The sequence below is a fragment of the Lytechinus variegatus genome, chromosome 11 (genome assembly GCF_018143015.1).
Source record: "Lytechinus variegatus isolate NC3 chromosome 11, Lvar_3.0, whole genome shotgun sequence".
Taxonomy (NCBI): Eukaryota; Metazoa; Echinodermata; class Echinoidea; order Temnopleuroida; family Toxopneustidae; genus Lytechinus; species Lytechinus variegatus.
In genome coordinates, this window is record NC_054750.1 from 16796966 (window position 1) to 16816406 (window position 19441).

General features: G+C 37.6%; 1 protein-coding gene across 1 annotated transcript; it reads right to left on the reverse strand.

Annotated features, from left to right (window-relative positions):
- Positions 1–485: 485 nt before the first annotated feature.
- On the reverse strand, positions 486–14245 carry LOC121424395 (acidic phospholipase A2-like). Its single transcript, XM_041620063.1, has 4 exons — positions 14029–14245; positions 5445–5595; positions 3132–3253; positions 486–913 (listed from the first exon to the last, which is right to left on the reverse strand). Exons 1-4 carry the CDS (start codon positions 14078–14080, stop codon positions 642–644), a joined length of 597 nt encoding a protein of 198 aa, XP_041475997.1. The 5' UTR covers positions 14081–14245; the 3' UTR covers positions 486–641.
- Between the last annotated feature and the right edge of the window lie 5196 nt (positions 14246–19441).

Here is a 19441-nt window from a genome sequence, read left to right on the forward strand (position 1 = left end):
CCCCCCTTCGCGGCACCGTCCTTGAATATAAGTCATTTATATAGGTGACAGGTTTGTGACTTTCGTGTATATATAGGAAACCTCTGCGCCCATAGACATGATAGATAAAAATCATACGTTGATAGCTTGTATGACAGGTTTGTAAATCAAATCCAGTTATAGACTCGATCGTGATGCGAAATATCGTCCAGTTATGTTCCAAAATACACAATCACCAATAAAAGCTATTTCAAAGTTTGTTATTTTTACGTTTGAATTCATTTTGTCGTTCAAAATACATGATACAAGATAACATAGGCTCACAAAAAATGGGCATATTTTCGTATGATGTTTACAGTATCAACGGATTTGAAAGTGTGTGTTTGGGGGGGGGGGGGGTGGCTGACCATGCCAAAAATAATAAAATTATGTGGTATTTTTTTTATTTTTGTACACCTTTATTTAAAAAAGAAATGTGTAGAGTTAAGCCCCAGGCCCGGGCCCCAGGCCCCCACATACACACATTCCACGGCCCCTGAAAATACCCAATGTTTCAATGAGAGATCTACAGAAGGGTGGGGGGCAGGGACGTTATAGGTCGATCCTTTCATCCCCTCCCTGTTTAACAAAACCCTGGTGCCCCTCGAAACAAGAAAAGTAGATTAGTTTCTGGGAGGAATCTGCCCGAGTATGCCGGCAGGGACTTGCTGATAGGCGCCTCTCGCATCTCCCGCAATCGGTACGACGTCGGGCGAATTGGGGGTCTCGTCGACGATCACGGTGCCAGTGTGAGCGAGACGAGGGTCGCAGAAGCTCTTCGGAAAGTCGGCAAATACATCGTGATAGGTGTGTTGGCGAAGGCACGACGCAATGCGACGATCGCATTCACACAGTTTGAAGCTGCATTCTGTCTCGGGGTCAGCTGGTGATCCGCCTATATACACACACCAATATAAATCGAGAGATAATAGTCATTGTATCAATAATATATTATTACTGTAAAGATATTTGTAAACAGTACTCGAGTTTATAGAGTGGAACTTGAATTTCTGTAAACCCGGCAACATAAAAAGGTTAAGACTTTCGAAATTAATTTCAGTATACTATAGGCCTATTGTGATTATAATATTAAAATGGGAGTGAAAAGTGAAATAATATTTGACCTACCAGATGGTAAAATACTATGGGAATGGATCAAGATTGGCGACGCCCCCGGGGGCGACGCAAGAAAACATTTTGATAGGGGGGTGCAAGACCAACTAAAGGTGACGAAACTTTTTTTCTCACTTGAGTTATAGGGGTATTTATTTCAAAGATTTATAGGCTCAGAGGGTGCTGGTGATTGATAATGCTATCCATCTCTGAGGTGATGATAGGGCTGTAAGCATCGGCGGATCCAGGGGGGGGTGCGCAGGGTGCGCGCGCCCCCCTAATATTTGAGCGGCGCCGAAGGCGCCGCTCAAAAAAAAAGTAAAAGAAAGAAAAGGCGCCGCTTGAAAAATTAAAAATAAAGGAAAGAAAGGGAAAAGGCGCTGCTTAAAAAAAATATACACTGATATAACATTAGCAACATTAAAGGAAAGACTATCCCCAGCAAAGCGTAATCATATCATCTTCCTTATTTTTTCTTTTAACTACCCTTTTCCCAACAACTTCGCCGGTAGCAGTGCGCTGCCTGCATATAACTGGCGCCAATCAAGAATAATCAGCGCCACCTTAATCTAAATCGGCGCCGGACAAGAATAATCACCGCTATTTACATGTAGTTATAAATCGGCGCCAGTCAAGAAAAATCGGCACTGCCAGAGTCTTAACCGGCGCCGATCAAGGATAATTAGCGCCACCTAAATCTAAATCGACGCTGGACAAGAACAATCGGCGTCATCTGGTTATAAATCGGCGCCAGTCAAGAATAATCGGCGCCTCCTGGTTCTAGATCGGCGCCAGTCGATTATGGATTGCCGCTACCTGAATCTTACGTAACGTCGGTAAAAATAATCAGTACTACTTGTTTAAATCGGCGCCGGTCAAGACAAATCGGCGCTGCCTTTGTCTTAACCGGCGCCACCTAAATTTAAATCGGCGCCGGTCAAGAATGATCAGCGTCCCCTGATTTCAATAAATAAGCGCCGGTAGAATAATGAAGAAGGGCCTATTGCTAACCAAATCTAGATCGGCGCCGCGGTCAAGAATGATCGTTTTGCCCTCCCCCGATAATTCCGCATGTGCAAAAACAATAAGATGGTAATGTTACACAGAAATCAGCAAACGAGATTGAGCTACACAACTCGTTCTTTATTAAAAATCGTGCTCAAATTATCCGCTTTTCAGATTGGAACATAAAAATTTTCAGCTCGCGCTTCGCGCTCGCATCATTTCTGTAGCAAAACCCCATACTTTTCATGATTAAATAGGTGAATAGAATGTCCCGTTTTTAGTTCTGAACCTCAAAAGAACTCCCGCTTCGATTTGCAATAATCTTTTGTTGGATATAATCTTGTTCTTTATTAAAACGTACATTAAACTGTAATGTTTTCAGATCGAAATATCAAAATTTTAAGCTCGCGCTTCGCGCTCGCATTTTTTTAGATACCCATCTTAATCATTGGTACCAAGAATGCTTAGAATATCAAGCTTTCTGGTCAGAATATAAGTAAATTTCAGCTCGCCCTCGGCACTCGCATTATCTGTGTAGTAAGATATGTATCCTCCTCATGAGTTACTGCAAACAGTCCTAAACAGGCACCTTTTTCCTATTTTCAGGTCAGTATACTTTAAAAATTTCTGCTCGCGCTTCGCGCTCGCATTAATTTGTCGGTGAAATATGTGTCTCTATCTCATGAGTCATATATATCTATATGATATGAGTCATATATATATATATATATATATATATATGCATGTGTGTGTGTGTGCATGTGCGTGTTTTGACAGGGTCAGGCATTACCCCTTTTTCTTTTTCAACATTTTCTTTTATGGCGCCGGTGAAGTGCAAAAATATGTGCGCCGCTCGGCAGTGCGCCCCCCCCCCCTTCGCCAAAAGCTGGATCCGCCTATGGTAAGAATGTAATGAAAATGGTTGGTGAAAGTTTAGACTTTAGAGAGAGCCAGAAGCTGAAAGATGAAAAATAATTGTAGAAAATGATGTTTACCACAAGTAATTGATCCATTTCTCGATCCACAGTTTTGCTCGGAATATTCATAGGATGTGAAATAAAGTCCACACCCTTCGTCCTGTAGAGCCTGGTAGCAGTTATCATGGGCCATACAACACCTATTGGAATAATCAATAATTCCAGACTTAAAGGTATTGTTTAACTTTGTGAGCAGCCGATTTAAAAAATTCTCAAACCAAGATGAAATATGTGGACAAGTGCATGCATTAGAACTAATAAACCCTGAAAACAACCATTATTGAGAATGAAAAGCTAAAACTACAAGCAAACTCAGATTATGTAAATAGGCGTCTTATAGACACCTAAATAGTACACAAGTGTATGGGATGAAATTAAGATGGTGTTTCCGGTCACTTTATATTTCAATTTTTGAAGCACTAAATAATGATTTTCGAACACAATTTTTTCTGGGCTTCATTTTTGTAACATATCACAGACACAGGTGACAAGTGTGACCTTAAGTCATACCAATGTTAACCAATCACTTTAAGTTAAATTGGTGTTGATTCTTGAAAATTAATGAAAATTACTGAATTGAAGCTTGACAAAGCCAACCCGAAAACCTCAAATTATTCTCTGGGCATATGATTATAGAAGGTATTTATTGAATAAAAATCTGAGGCTCATAATTTCTAATTCCCTTTCAGTTTAAATGTTTTATGGGTGGTTGGCGAAGAGGAGGATGAGGTCTATCATTCACCAGTAGATTAAAGGGGTACAGCCACTGGCATACCTAGGATTTTCCAAAAGGGGGGCAAAGTCTGCGAAAAAATGACAAGCAAAAAAAAGAAGGTCTTCAGCCACTAATAAAGGATATCTTATCTTCACACACACACACACACACACACAAAGTCTTCATGTTCAAAACAGGGGGTACACGTCTGTGTTTTCTGTTCAGTTGTGACTCGTCGGGGGGGGGGGGGTGGCATGAATACGCCCCCTGCATGAGTTTTGACTCGTCGGGGGGGGGGGCATGAATACGCCCCCTGCATGATTTGTGACTCGTCGGGGGGGGGGCAGTCTGCCGATAGAATCCCCCTAGCCGTTAGGTACGCTAATGGGTACAATAATTGACAATAATTTTGAACAGATAAAGTTAATCAGACAAACAAAGCAATGGAATTTAAAACCGGACAAGGAATAACAAAGTTATGAAATTGTAAACTTTTGTATTATTTCGGCGAAAGACTTATGCATGCATGCTCTCATAAATATGTAAAATTGCAATGATCAAGCTAATGATCCCCACTTATTCATTTGTATTTTACTGTGAAATTATTTATTTGTCCTCCAAGAATGAAAACAAAGTTTTGACTACTGATTTAATGTGTAAGATAGTCACTGCAGCAAATTATTTTGTTCCAATTAAGGGAGACCGTACCTATACACGTGACAATATGAAATTATTTCAAGTAATTAACATAATCAAAATGAAAGTGGGGACATTGATCCCACCTGTTATATTCAGGACGGCGTGCATACAATTTTTTTCCAAAAAATAATGCTTACCTTCAGATAACAAAAACCCATCGTTTTCTTTATCAGAGTTTGATATATTTTTAAAAAGCTTTTGGTCCTGTGAATGATCATGTGTATACTCTATAAATTATATATATTCAATATAAATACAAGAGTGTCCAACGCTGCTGTACATATGTATTTTCTCGCTTTTATACTCCTTTGATAATTCAGTGATTGAGCAAAAAAATGAGGAATTCTTCAGAAATCAGAAAGGTACACAGCAAAAACTGTGGTGTTAACCGGTGTGTTAACCGGTGTACATAGAGGCCCACACCAGTTATTTTACACCGGTGTTAAATTGGTGGTGTTAGTTTTACACCTATAGGTGTTATTACAACACCTATGGTTGTTACATTTTCACTCTTTGGTGTTATGTTCAATCTCTAGGGTGTAATTTTAACACCTCAGGGTGTGGTCCTCTATTAACACCAATTGGTGTCAGTTTTAACACCACAGTTTTTACAGTGTATATGTTTTGTTTACGCAAGTGATAAAATCATAGACCCATAATAAAAAATATATACTTTAATAAAATAAGATTCTATTTTGGGTTTAGGTTTGGAAAGCAGCCCGAAAAGATATCAGCTGAGAGTAATTCTTTATTGATAAGAAATCCGAGTGAGGGGGCGGGGTAGAAACGTCTGGAGAGAGAAGGGGGTGTCAGGGAGAGGGAGAGAGAGAAAAAAAAAGGGGGAGAAGAGAGAGAGAGGGGGGGGGGGAGGGAGAGGGGGAGGGAGAATTGATAAATTATATTTTATGAATACCCACCTGTCGACGTCATCTACCGGGTTTCCGCTGCCTCCCAGTCCACACCAACACCCGTAGCCATTGAAATCAAATCCACTCTTACCAGTGTAGCAGCTAATTACAGTGTTGAGTTGCAATAACGAACGTTTTTCTTTGGTTGGGGCTGCGTCGACTAAATGATAACAAATAAATAATGAAATAATAAATATGGAGCAAATATCACAATAAATTATTTACTTAAACATACATAAATGTAGAAAATGTCTTTCAACTTCTATTTTCATATTTCACTTTTTATTTCATGAATTAGATGATACATTTAAACAAAGTCCCTCGCAAAGGAACTTTAACCATCGGGCATCATTTCATGGTCTTCATTAAGTTAGGTTTTCCGAAAGTTTATTTGCTGAACTTCACCATCGTTTTTTATTCCTTTTCCCTTTCCCATTTTCTCTTTTATATTTCATTTTATTTTAGCAAGTCTATTAATTTGTGTTGCTTTCACTTTCCCGTTACGATGGTGATTATACATTACTTTACTAAACAATAGCCTATAGTTCTATGCTAATCTTGGATGACTTTTTCTTTAGCTTGCAAAATATAAGGTATCTTTAAAAGGTATTAAAAGTTATTTCCGTCCATAAAAATTCTTATGCTTAACTTCACTAGAGTTTTGTTGATTTTTTTTTTACATTTCATTTTCTTAAGATTTATATTTCATTTTTCTATATTCATAAGCCTATCACTTTTCGGTCACGATTTCTTATGTCATCTTAAAAAAAATTATCGGTGATTCTATTCGAAGCTAAAAAGTATAAAATATAACAGTACTAAAAAGTTAGAAGTATAATATAATTGAATTGCCTATTTGAACCCTCCTTCTCTGAAATTGCTGGTAATTTGTACTTGACCTCCTTGACATGCCATTTAAACAGTTTGTCTCGGTTGAGTATACTTGTGAATTTAACTTGAAAAGTACACTTCTTGAATCTTTTGCATGAATTAGGAAAATCATTTAATTTCGATTTATGCTGGCCATCACTGGACCTCATTTAACATGTCATTCAAACATTTTCATCTTGTCTGAATGCTTCTACGTTTCATTTGAAAAAAAGAAATGGTGGATCGACAGGGGTGTAACCGCCCCTTTATTTTTATTTCAATAGTGAAACAAAAACAAGAAGATGGAGAAAAAAAGGAAGAAAGAAGTAAAAAAAAGGGAGAGTTTTGAGTCGTGTTACTCGATATCATTCCTGCTATTCAACTATAAACATTGACGTCACATTCACCCCCCCCCCCCTCCATCAAAGCATCCTGGCGAAGCCCCTGCACAATATAAATGAGCTTTAGATCGAATGAATGACGTAGGCCTATATATTTGTTTTTATTTTGTCAATATTATGTTGATTAGTATTGGAACTAAGTTTAGGGACTTGCCTTTTTTTACAAGCTCTGCTTTTCTTGGCAAGTCCCTCTGTTCAGATAATTTATCTTCAATATTTGTTATGAAATGTTATAGAACTTTATGTATTATTACTTTGAACATGCACTGTTACTTGGATTATATCATTTGTTTGAACGGAAATAAATAAATCTAAATCTATTTCGACTGTTGATTTATTTGTCTTTGTTCCTTTTTCGTTATTATTTTTTTACCTCTTCCCCTCCCATTTTTGCTCCTAGATATTTTTTTTCAATAATATTCTTTTCAACAATAATGTGTGTCGCCTTTTCTTTTTTGCCACGGCGCTATTTTAGTTTGATTCAACGTGTTTATGATACTGTGATTCGATGCCAATGTTGGTTAAGAAGAAAATAATTTCAGTGCTTTTTGCTAATGTACATGTATAATGAAAATGCAATGAAATATCTACAAGACATACAGTTTATAAAGGCCTACACTGTAGACAATCACGATAATAGGATTCCATGAGGGAACTTGACTGCGACCACGCGATAAATAATATAAAATATGAAGAATGAATATTCTCAGACATGGCTTTCCATTTCCTGCATGGTCCGACTTCCATCTTTGCCAAAAATTCCTTTCTTTAATTTTCATTAAAAAAAATCATTTTGAATACAGGATTGGATTCCTCTTTAAAATAAATCTAGTTGTGTGGGGGTGGTGTTTTAAAATGAAACTTCATGAAAAGTGTCACTTAATTGACCCAGGACTCATTTTCTCTTTTTACTCTAGGTGGTAAATAATAAATAAGAATTATGATGTTTTTTTTACCCAAGGTAGCCACCATCAGGAAATTATTCTGCCAGGAAGCCCTGCATGATATAATGTGTTATTATTACCCTATAAGTTCTCTTGAGTATATGCTGAGCGCCTATATAGCAAGAAGGCAGTATTACTTCCCCATTTAATTATTTGGCATGACTCGCCGAGGATCGAACGACTCGCCGAGGATCGAACCTAGTCTGCTGGGCAAACCCCTGACTTGAGTTAAGGGTCTAAATGTGCAACCTACTCATGCCTTGTGTACTGAAGACCCTCTCGTTCTGTATTAGAACAGCAAGTTTTGTATGTGCTAGTCTTTGCGTGGAGGCACACTGGTTGATCAAAGTTCCGATCAGGGTCTGCGCCTGCAGACTAGATCGAACCCACGACCTCCCGTTCATGAGGCTGACGCCTAGTCTGCAGGCACAGACCCTGAGCGAGAGAGCCTTCAGTACACAAGGCATGAGTAGGCTGCATATTCAGACCCTTAACTCGAGTGAAGGGTATGCCCAGCAGACTAGCTGACGCCCATGTCCATGTGATGAGGAATGAGAAGAGAGGGAAGAGGTACAGGGGAGAGGAAGAATGAGAGAGATGGAGAGGGAGAGAAAGAGAGAGAGGGGGGGGGGGGAGAAGAGATAGGAGGGTGGGGGGGGGGGGGCGATTAACAATGTATTTTATGATGGCCCACCTGTCGAGAGAGGAAGAGAGTGAGAGCCATCATGATAAAAGCCAGTGCCTTACTTTTTAAAAATGGCACTTCGCCAGGAGTTTTCGCTGGAAAACGGAAAAAGGTTAATTTGTTGTTGAAATGTCAAAAAGCACCTGAATTTCCACCTGTTTCTTTTGGAGTTATCTGGTATCAGCGATGATAGGAGTATCGCTCGATCAATGATTGTCAAAGGTCAGATGGGTTAATACAAGAAATCCACATATAAAATTCTTGAAGACATGCAGGAGAGGAGAAATTCGTTTCTCAACATCGGAAAAGGTGGTATAATTTTTTTTCACTTGTTGGTATATGATTTAAAAGTATTGACTAACGGCACATGTATGCAGGCTGAAGGAGTCAATTTATGTGTAGGCTGACATGATTTCAAAGCATATGATCGAAAACAGTTAGTATACAAAGCTATAATGGTTGAATTCTATCAACTTGATAGCTAGTACTGCCTTCTTTTCTTATCGGTGCATCAAATCGATGGGTGATATTTTTCTTATACCAACAAAAGTTAATAACCAGCATAATATAGCTAACTATTATATCACAAAGTTTTCAACGCGCTAAAAATCTATATGTTAAATCAGCAATTGAAAGGCTTGAAGAGTGACAACCTTTTCCAAATGTTGTATCCAACCTATAGGGCTGAATTCAACAACTTCAAAGAGAATGAAACTTTCAGAAAAAGATAGCTTGTGTGAAAAACAGAAAAATCAAAGAAACGGATCAACGAAAGTTTGAGAAAAATCGGACAAATTATGAGAGTTATCATCATTTGAATATTGTGATCACTAATGCTATAATGATCCTCAAATTGGCAATGCGACAAATATGTGTGATGTCACTTGTGAACAAATTGCCTCTTTTATCACATCATGTGTTCTTTCTATAGGAGGGTATATTCTGATTTTCAAAGAATACATCATGGATAAAGAGTTTGTATCACCACAAGAAAAAGAGACATTTTGAGGGTATTTTACAGTCCATCATAGGGAAAGTTATTCACATGTGACATCACACTACACCATAGAGATGTGTACTAATTAATGGGAGGGTCTCCATATAGCATTAGTGAATGCAATATTCAAATGCTCATAACTTTGTCATGTATATTTGTCCGATTTTTTTCAAACTTTCTTTGTTCTTATTCTTTGATTTTTCTGTTTCGACACAAGCCTACCTTTTCCAAAGGTTTCATTCCTCTTAGTGTTGAGACCTCATTTGGAAAAGGTTGTCTCTCCTCGACCTGATTTAACATTTCAGTTTTTACAACACAGTGTGAAACGATCATCAGCATCTATAGTGACTATACACTAATCCCAATACAAATACATATACAAATTAGATATAAAAAGGGAAATTATTAATTGAAAAAGAGGTATGATTTATAAATACTGACCTTGCCAAGTAGATATTTTTTCAATGTTCATTCAAAAGGGTAAACCCTTGACGTTATTTGTTGCTCCTTGGATACGGCGACGATGATGATTAATAACATGTTTACCGAATGTAGGCTTACTTCTAAAAGTTCAGAGAACTTCACTCATGTCACTTGAGCTACCATGGAGTATAGTTCTATCTGATCTATCTCTCATCCAATTATCTTCCTTCTTTAATTTTGGAAGTATTTGATATCAGTGTTCAGAGAGCATAAAGTGCACATGGCTTCTTTTTCGGTCTTATCACTCCAAGGCCGATAGTACGGTTATTGACTTCAGGACTTATCAAACTTGTTTTAAAAGAATTTAAAGATGGGCTGGAACAACATAATGATGATGATGATGAACAGGGTAAGGGGGGGTAAGGAAGAGGAGGAGGACATGGAGGAGGAGGCATGAGGAAAAAAAAACACATGGAGACTTAGGGGGAGCCGACATGACCGAGGGGGAGGGAGAATAACAAGTTTCTCAGGTACATTAATAGATAACATACTTACAAATAGACCTGAACATTTTTTTACGCTCCGGAATAATTGTCACAGATGTAAGTGATCATTTGACACTATATGCATATTTCAATTTTGACATCTCATTTATCAATGAAAATACTTCAAAGAAGAAAAGACGAATAAATGATGCGAATCTTTCTACTTTTTGTGATAAGCTTGGAGAAATTAACTGGGAGAGAAACCTTGCTAATGACAATGCAAATGTTTGCTTCGATATATTTATGAAATTGTTTATTGATACTTACAATGAATCTTTTCCTTACATGGAAAATCAGGTCAAACGTAAAAAGAATGATAAACCATGGTTTGATAATGAATTAAGAAAATTGTGCAATAAGAAAAACTTATTTTATCGTAAATACCTCAAGAATCCATCACCTTACAGAAGAAGTGTATATATAAATATTATTATAGAAACAAGGTTACAAACGAAGTACGCACTAGAAAACGTAATTATTATTTTAACAAATTTAATGATGTAAAAAGAGATGTCAAATCAACTTGGAATGTTATCAATGAATCGTTCAAAAGAACCCGAGGTAAAGTGCAATGTGACATAATTGAAAGCAATGGTCTAGTGATTTCCGATAAGCAGAGTATTGTTAATTCTTTCAATAGCTATTTTTCATCAGTAGGTTCTCACATTGCTAACGATTTACCTGATAGTACTATCCACTTCAGTAATCTGTTACAAGGAAATTATTTAAACTCTCTTTTTTTAAAACCTGTACAAATATATGAAATTCTTGATATTGTGTCAAAACTCAAAACTTAATATAAACAAAAGTGTCGGATACGATAACATAAGTACAAAGGTTCTGAAAAAATGTATATGCTTTATAGTTAAGCCGTTGTGTTTTATTTTTAACCTGTCATTGAACACTGGTTGTTTCCCTAGTAGTCTTAAAATAGCAAAAATTCGTCCCATTTACAAAAGAGGAAGTAAACAGTTGCTTTCAAATTATAGACCGATATCCATTTTAACAACATTCTCAAAGATATTCGAACGTTTGATATACAATCGTTTCATGCCCTTTTTATGTAAAAATAACATTCTGTGTTCAAAACAGTTTGGTTTTAGACAGGGCTACTCCTCTATACATGGCATTACTTGAATTCACTTCCACAATTGCAAAGGCCTTTGAAAACAAACAATTTACAGTTGGTATATTCCTAGATTTATCAAAGGCCTTTGATTGTATTAGTCATTCATATCATTAAAAAAAATTACAACATTATGGTGTAAGAGGAGTAGCCTTGACTGGTTTAAGAGTTATCTTCAGGACAGAAAACAATATGTTTCTTTTGACAATGTCTCTTCTGAGATGAAACATGTCAACATCGGAGTGCCCCAAGGCTCTGTGTTAGGCCCGTTACTTTTTTGATTTTTATAAATGATTTACAGCATGCTAGTAATATCCCATAAACTCTCAATATTTTTTGCAGATGATACAAACTTGTTTTTGTCTGGGGATGATACAGATGATTTAACCTCAACAATAAATTTAGAACTGAAAAAAATAAATGAGTGGTTTCTTGCCAATAAATTAAAATTGAATGTTGACAAGACATGTTGTATGATATTTCAACCTAAAAATAAGAACATTTCATCCGACAACTTTGACATTTTTATTCAAAATAGTAAAATCCCTGTAGTTAATTCTACGAAATTTTTGGGTGTAGTCATAGACAACAAACTGACTTGGAAAGACCGCATAAATTATATATCTTGTAAAGTTTCCAAATCCATTGGTGCAATCAACAGATTAAAAAATTCAATTCCATTAAACATACTTCTAATGATATATCAATCAATTGTCTTGCCTTACTTCAATTATTGCAATATACTCTGGGGTAATTGTGCAATGGTCCATTTAAGCCGAATAATTGTTTTACAGAAACGTGCAATAAGAGTTATTACCAATTCCTCACCAAGAATGAGTACACAACCTTTGTTCAAAAAACTTAATTTACTTACTATCAGTCATATAAACAGCTATCAAATTGCAAATTTCATGTACTTGTTTCTTTACAATGCTCTTCCCTCTTTTTATGACGATTTATTTGTGAAAAACAAATATGTTAGTAATTACATTACTAGACAGTCTGACAACTTTTATTTGCCGAATTTCAAATATAATTTCTCACGAACTACAATTGAATATGTTGGACCCAGTCTGTGGAATAGTTTACCCATTGATCTTAAATTATGTCCAACACTCAACTCTTATAAACGAAAGTATAAAAAAATTCTTGTAAACTCATGAATTGTTCTTTAAGCCGTTTTGTCGTTGCTTTTGTGTTTGGTTAGTTCTGTTTTTTTAATGTTTTGTTTTTATATATAAAACTTTTCTTTTCTGCTAACAACCGTTTGGGATTTGCCTTTGATAGGCCTTTGGCCTTTGTTAAATTCCACACATTTGTATTCTCTGTATTTTGTGTGATCTCATGTATTATATGCCTTTCATCATTGTAATTGTATGTATTGTCTTTTTATGTAAATGTGAAATAAATTGAATTGAATTGAATAAAGCCAGGCTGACACTTGCACGACTTTTGGCCACGATTTTGTCATGGCAAGTCGTGCCATTTTGGGGCACGAACTGGGAGGCTCCCGCACTGTTTACGACTTGTTCACGACAAGTTCACGACAAGTTCACGAATGCGTGCCCCGTCAGTGTCCACATTGACACGAACTGGCACGACGAGTTCACGCATAGTTTGCGCATAGTTTAAGCACTTCCCGCATTGGCACGACGAGTTTGCGCAATTCGGACGGTGTCGTGCTGAACTATTCGTGAACACGACGTGAGCCAGTTCGTGAACTATTCGTGACAGTCGTGGCATGGCGCGCACTACCACGCACTGGCACGCATCCTCCCGCATCGTCTCGACGAGTTCACGACGAGTTCACGAACAGTTTGCGCATAGTTCACGACCCGGTCGCTAAATTTTGTCGTGACCAAAATTTTGAACATTTCAAAATTCTCGTCCCGACATGGCACGCAGTCACGACGTGTTTACGCACACTTCACGCCAGTTCACGACTAGTTTGCGCACTGGCACGACTTGAGTCGTGCCAATGCGTGACACAAAATCGTGCAAGTGTCAGGCTGGCTTAAGAGAATTTGGAGAAGGACGCGGAAAAAAATAATTAGGAGGATAGGGATCAAGGAGGAGGAGGAGGAAGAGAATCATTATTTTAAGAATGAGAGTTGAGGAGGAAGAATAATGATAATTAATTAGGAGGTGCCGGGAACATGAGGAGAATCGGCAGAGGAGGGAGGACACGCGCGGTGATCGAAAGACAGATAAAAGGTTTGCAATTAAACAAACAGAAACAAAACAAAAAAATATACAGAGCAGAGAAGAGAGAGTGGTTCACACAACCATACAACCACGATAACAAAATATTGATCTTTCTCCAAAAACTTTGTAAAATACACGGATATTACATCTTATTTATAGCAATTAAGAGTGACCCAAAGCAAGTGGGTCCATGCCCAAAGCAAAGTTTATAAATTTGGCCCCTGGCTTGGCTTGATGTTTACTCAGAAGACAGATAAATATGAGTAAATGAAGTTTTCGAGGGCATTGCTGTGGAGTTAGTGAGATATGATGGAGTTACCAGTGACCCCTTGGTGGTATATATTCCCGGGTATATTCCTATTATAAAAATAGTATGTTGTTAATTGATTTTACTTACCATGATAGAGAGAAGAAAAGATGATGAAAACTACAAGTGAAAGCGAAACCATCGTTCATAAGTTGTATTGCCAACAGAATCAGAATAACGAAATTGAAATCATCAACAAGTGTACGATGACGAACAACGTTGCAAGAGCTCGGAGGCCAAATTCAATGTGAGGTGACGCTTGCTTGAATGGAAATAACCGTTTACACAACTTTCCCTATATTTATGAATCACTCATCTCCTTGGGGAGCAGGTGTGCTCCGCCCTTCCTTGACAAAAGGGAGCAAGTAACAGCTCAACAAAATTTCATGCAGGATCGATGTTTAGATGGTATTTATTCATCTTTTTTAGATGTGCTATATATATTCGTGTGCTGGCATGAAAGAATATGTATCATGCCAACGCGATCGGCAACCCACCAGTGACGCCATAGCTAATTAGGTCAGATTCGAATCGATTGCTTTTTAACTGGAAATATCAACGTTGTTACTTGATTCCTTTCATCGCTGAAACATGCATCGCTGAAAGGACTGTACCTCCATGTGTTCTTTGCTTCTAGTCTCCGATATTCAAACCCTTTTGCTTTGCTCAATGTTTATAGCGCCACGATCGAAGAGAATTCGAATCGAAATCAGTCCTGGATCATAATTGCAAGCGGTGGAGGGGGGAGGTGGCTGTGGACACAATTATTGTTCACATTTTGTAATAATAGGCTAAAATAATGTCTGTAACTACTTTAAAGGACAAGTCACCCTACAAAATTAGAGTTTCTTTTGTATTTTATTTCTCCCTTGAACATGTGGAAATACAGTTGTTTAAACATTTTGGCGTTCATTAAAGGTTCTTACTGTCAAAACTGAAATATATTCAAACAATAAAAACCAAAAGAACTCTTAAGTGATTAACATCATCGTTTTGTTATATACTCAACTAAATCAATCTAGGAGACACAAGTGCGGGTCATAGTGATTTTGGTTCTCGATCGCCTCCCAGGCAGAGGTGACGCCAAACAAAATAGTAAAAAAATAACTATGATATTCAAGATGTCGCTTATAGTTCTATATAGGCCTATATACACAACTTTGAAGGCTTATATCTTATGTAAATGAGGGAAGTGATGACGTCACTAACTCGATCACCATGTCATCTGTATTTTATTCCGAGATTTTATTATACAAAATATTGTGTGAAGAAATAAAGAAGGAATTTTCTTTTAACATGTAGAACTGCCGTTAATGCAACCTTCAAGTGTTGCAACAGAGTTATAGTGAACCCCACCAAATCATGCACTTCTTCATGCTAAGTGTTGAATGGAGACAATAACACTACGTTGTTCGGCGTGCCTAGAGAAATAAACTTTATTGAACACAATATTTTATCACCTGACTTCACAATTAGATATCTAAAATATGGCAGAACTTGAACACTTTAAATATTTTCATTTTCTGGTCACGGGGGTTCACTAACTATTTGGCACCACTGTGTTTATGAAGAGCCTCCGTATTGCCAAATCTAAAAAGTGAAAATTGCCTATAGTTCATAAAATAAAACACAAAAGTTATATTGAGTGACATCATCAACTCTTTCATCTGCATAATATGCATAATATTTTTTTTTGAAATCGAGTAAATAGAATTTCGAAATGTTTTTTAAATTATTTTTCCACAAAATTTTGATGAAATTTCAGCACCATGCTGGATTGATCTTACCCTTTCTTTTGAAATCAACATTTTATTGGGATGGAATTTGCATAAAAGCAAGTTTTTTTAAACTTAATTAATTAATTCATTTGTTTATTTGCTTGTTTTTTATTTATTTTATATCTATTTATTTATTTGATCATTTATTTATATATTTGTTTATTTTCATTTATTCATTTCTAAAAATCAATCCAAAGTCGGATAAGAATTTATTTTGTTTGGATGAAAAATGAGTCGTTGAATGATTTATGTAAAACAGTCGTATGTAGCCCCCTCCCCCTTTCCTTCTTTCATCTTGGTGACTTGTGGTCCTAATCCTGGAGAAAATCTAGGTGAAAGAACCCGGATCTCGGCAGAGTCTAGTAAATTAAAATAAACGTAGGGTTCTCGACCCCCCCCAAAAAAAACCAAAAGAAAATGTAAACATAAAATAGTGTTAAGAATAACTTGAGCAAGCATGAGTGTCACATTCCGGAATAGCAATAGCCAGGATTTTCGAGGGGGGTGGTGGTCTCATTCATAAAGGTGGTCCTTTCTATTTTATGATCAGGTCTACACCTCTGTTCAGTTCTGTTACTTCCATTGGTGGATCCAGCTTTAGCCAAGGGTAGCTAATACGAGCTACTGTGCAAGGGGGGGGGGATACTCCACATTTTCACCGATTACCGATAAGCGCCGCTATAAAGAAGGCCGCTGAAGTTTAGACATACGAGCAGGGCCCTTGTTGAAAAAAAATTGGACAAGTAAAAAAAATAATAAAAAGGTTTTCATTACAAAATGAACATAACGTATTTTTTGTTAAATTTTTGGCACATACCTACGTAATTTCCAGGCCAAGGGGTGCTGCCTATGGTGTATACAGTCGGTCAAGGCATGGGGGGGGGGGACCAGCCAAAATTTTGAGTCCCTTAGTGGGCGCACGAAGCGCGCTCTATTGCCAGGTATACTGACCTAATGTATACATTCTAATGATTGTAAACGGATATGTATCTCACTGATCAAATAATGCAAGCATGAAAGTCTAGCTGATTTTTTTTTATATCAAGACCTAAAACTATGACGTTATAAGCACTAATCATGATAATGCGAACACCCTTACACAAAGCACTTTTTGTAGTCATTGTAATCATGAAATTATCATGAACATCACTAATCAAACATTGCGAGCGCGAAGCACGAGCTAAACATTTTTTAAATCAAGACTTGAAGAGGGGAATTCTAAGACTTGTACGAATTCACTAAGACTATGCGTGTTTGATTATGATGCATGGGCAAAGCGCGAGCTCAATTTTTTTTATGGGGACATTTTGATCTCCCCAATCCATTCATGCGAACGTAAGCACGGACTGGAAATGTTTTATATTCAGACCTTAAACAGGGGCCGCAGAACGGTTTTCAAAGTGGGGGGGGGGGGCTGACTATGCAAAAAATCACAATCATATGGTCATTTTTACGTTTTTGTAAATGGTTTTGGAAAAAAGGTTGTGGAGGGGGGTGAAGCCCCCCAGCCCCCCCCCCCCCGCTTCCGCGGCCACTGTTAAATGGGGCGATCACGGCATATGTCACTATGTACAGGCCTAAATTGAAGTGCATGGAAATATGTTTGGTGTAATTTGACGGAAAAAATGATTTTATATAGTACAACAGGTTATCCAATATTATCTCATTAAACAGAAAATTCGAGCACCATGAATGATGAACACATAGGCCCTAAGAAAATTATGTTTTATAACTTTATGAAGAAATATTTCTTGTGTAATATAATATGATGTGATATAATATATATATATATATATATATATATATATAATATATCATAATATGTACAATAATTTCTTCTTCCTCCACTACGTTTCTCTTTCTTTCTCCCTCTTTTTCTCCTTCCCCTTTTTTTGCTAGCAGAAGGGGAGGGGGGCATGTGCCCCCGTAGTTACGCCACTGGGTGTATAACACATGCAATACCCCCCAACAAAATCCCCGCTCCCCAGGAGAGTGTTTCATCAACATTTTTGTCCGACACTGAGTTGTCAGATCTGACATCTTTCTCTGAATCTGATTGGCTGTGAGGCATTTTTACTATGGTAACTGTCGGATAAAATGGGACTTGTCGGATAAAACGTCCGACAAATCCTTTCATGAAACACTCCCCAGAGTTAGCCATGCATATGAATTTTATTAAACCACTATGCATCCATAAGAATCAACTAGGATGGCATCTACATCCCTACATATGGCATGCACAGCTTCAGCTTCTTTTTTTAAATGATTGGACGTTTGCAGTCCACCATATCCATGATTTCAGTGTATTTTGTTTATAATTTTTACCTTACCCGAAGATTGTAAGTATAGTTACATTTGCTTTGAATATCTGATTACTGAAGTAGTGAAAATTTTACTGAGATTTTAGGGCTGCAATTTTACTATCCATTATCTTGATTAGAAGGAAAAAATTGTCAGTAAATCTTATAAGGCACACTAACAAATCGGTATACCGGTGAGCGGTATAAGCTCGTACACATTGACGTGTGCAGAACTAGCAATTTACTTACTGTGCAATTCAGATACTGCGATCATGGAAATATGATTGTTGAATGCTCTATCGCGTACATAAAAAATCGCATGTGTGTGTAATAGTATTGGGTCCACCGTCCAGGCCCAGACATAGTGTTGTTGATTTCGAAAAGGGGCGGGGCTGGTGGAGATGGAGGCAGGGTGAGGAGGGAATGGAAGAGAGGATCAAAGATGGGAAAGCCTGGATTTGGCTTTAGCTTTGCCTGGATCATTAACATTGTCATTGGGGCATTTGGGCATTGCTTAAATTAATAAAAGTTTAACTGAGCTCTGTCCACTCTAGGCGACACCGCAATACTTACCCGTGTTAAGAAACTGGGACTCCACTCACGCGCATTTGGGCCGCCCTAGCTTAGAACTAAGCTTTCTTTCCGTAAAAAAAAATTATTCTTATGATTAAATAAATATTAATTAATACATGAATACTGTTAAATCGGTACTCACCGGTTCTCTTCTTGAATTTTCTGCCAATTTCCCACGCTGCTGGCTGCAATTCCGCGGTAAATTTCGTCGCCATAGAGAGCTGTTCATGCAACGTTATTTATAAATGGAGCGCCCTTTACGAGAGTTGTTAATGCCGCGGAGAAATCGTTAGGCATTTTGGCCTGTGTTCAAGGCGTAGCTGTTCTATTTTTTTTTATAAAATTATGTGTGAGATCGAAATCTCAGCGAGTAAACACTCTTCCAATATGGAAGAGTGTATACTCGCTGTGATATGATCCCGATAGGGAGGCGCAACACCCCCACCCACATGGGCGCAAACCCCAGGGCCGGGGGACATGTCCCCTCACCCAAAATAGTAGGGGGCACATTATGAAATGTCCCCCTACTATTTTTGGTCATGTCGTTCAAATTCGAAATGTATTTTGGAAGAGACGATCTTACTTTTGGCATGCCCCCTTTTTTTTGCTTGTTTGCTTGTCAAATTTCTTTTGGTCAAGATGACCTTCTTTAGAGGGTGATAAACCTTCTTTTTTTGTTTGTTTTTTGCTTGTCAAATTTTCCAGCCCCTGGTCCCCCTACCTTTGGGGAGAGATTTCCGCCCTTGCAAGTAGACATATACTCTTGATATTGTTTGCGAATCTGCACGGGCGTCGATCGAGGGCTGGGGATGAGGAAAAGCGGTGAGACGAGAAAAAAAAATAGAACTTAGA

Excerpts from the sequence above, each read along its gene's own strand:
- LOC121424395 (XM_041620063.1), bottom strand. The coding sequence starts at position 14,080 with ATGGTTTCGCTTTCACTTGTAGTTTTCATCATCTTTTCTTCTCTCTAT. Across the intron at positions 5,596-14,028 it reads CTTTTCTTCTCTCTATCATG|TCGACGCAGCCCCAACCAAA; the intron begins GTAAGTAAAATC and ends GTTATCATTTAG. Across the intron at positions 3,254-5,444 it reads CCGGTAGATGACGTCGACAG|GTGTTGTATGGCCCATGATA; the intron begins GTGGGTATTCAT and ends TTATTCCAATAG.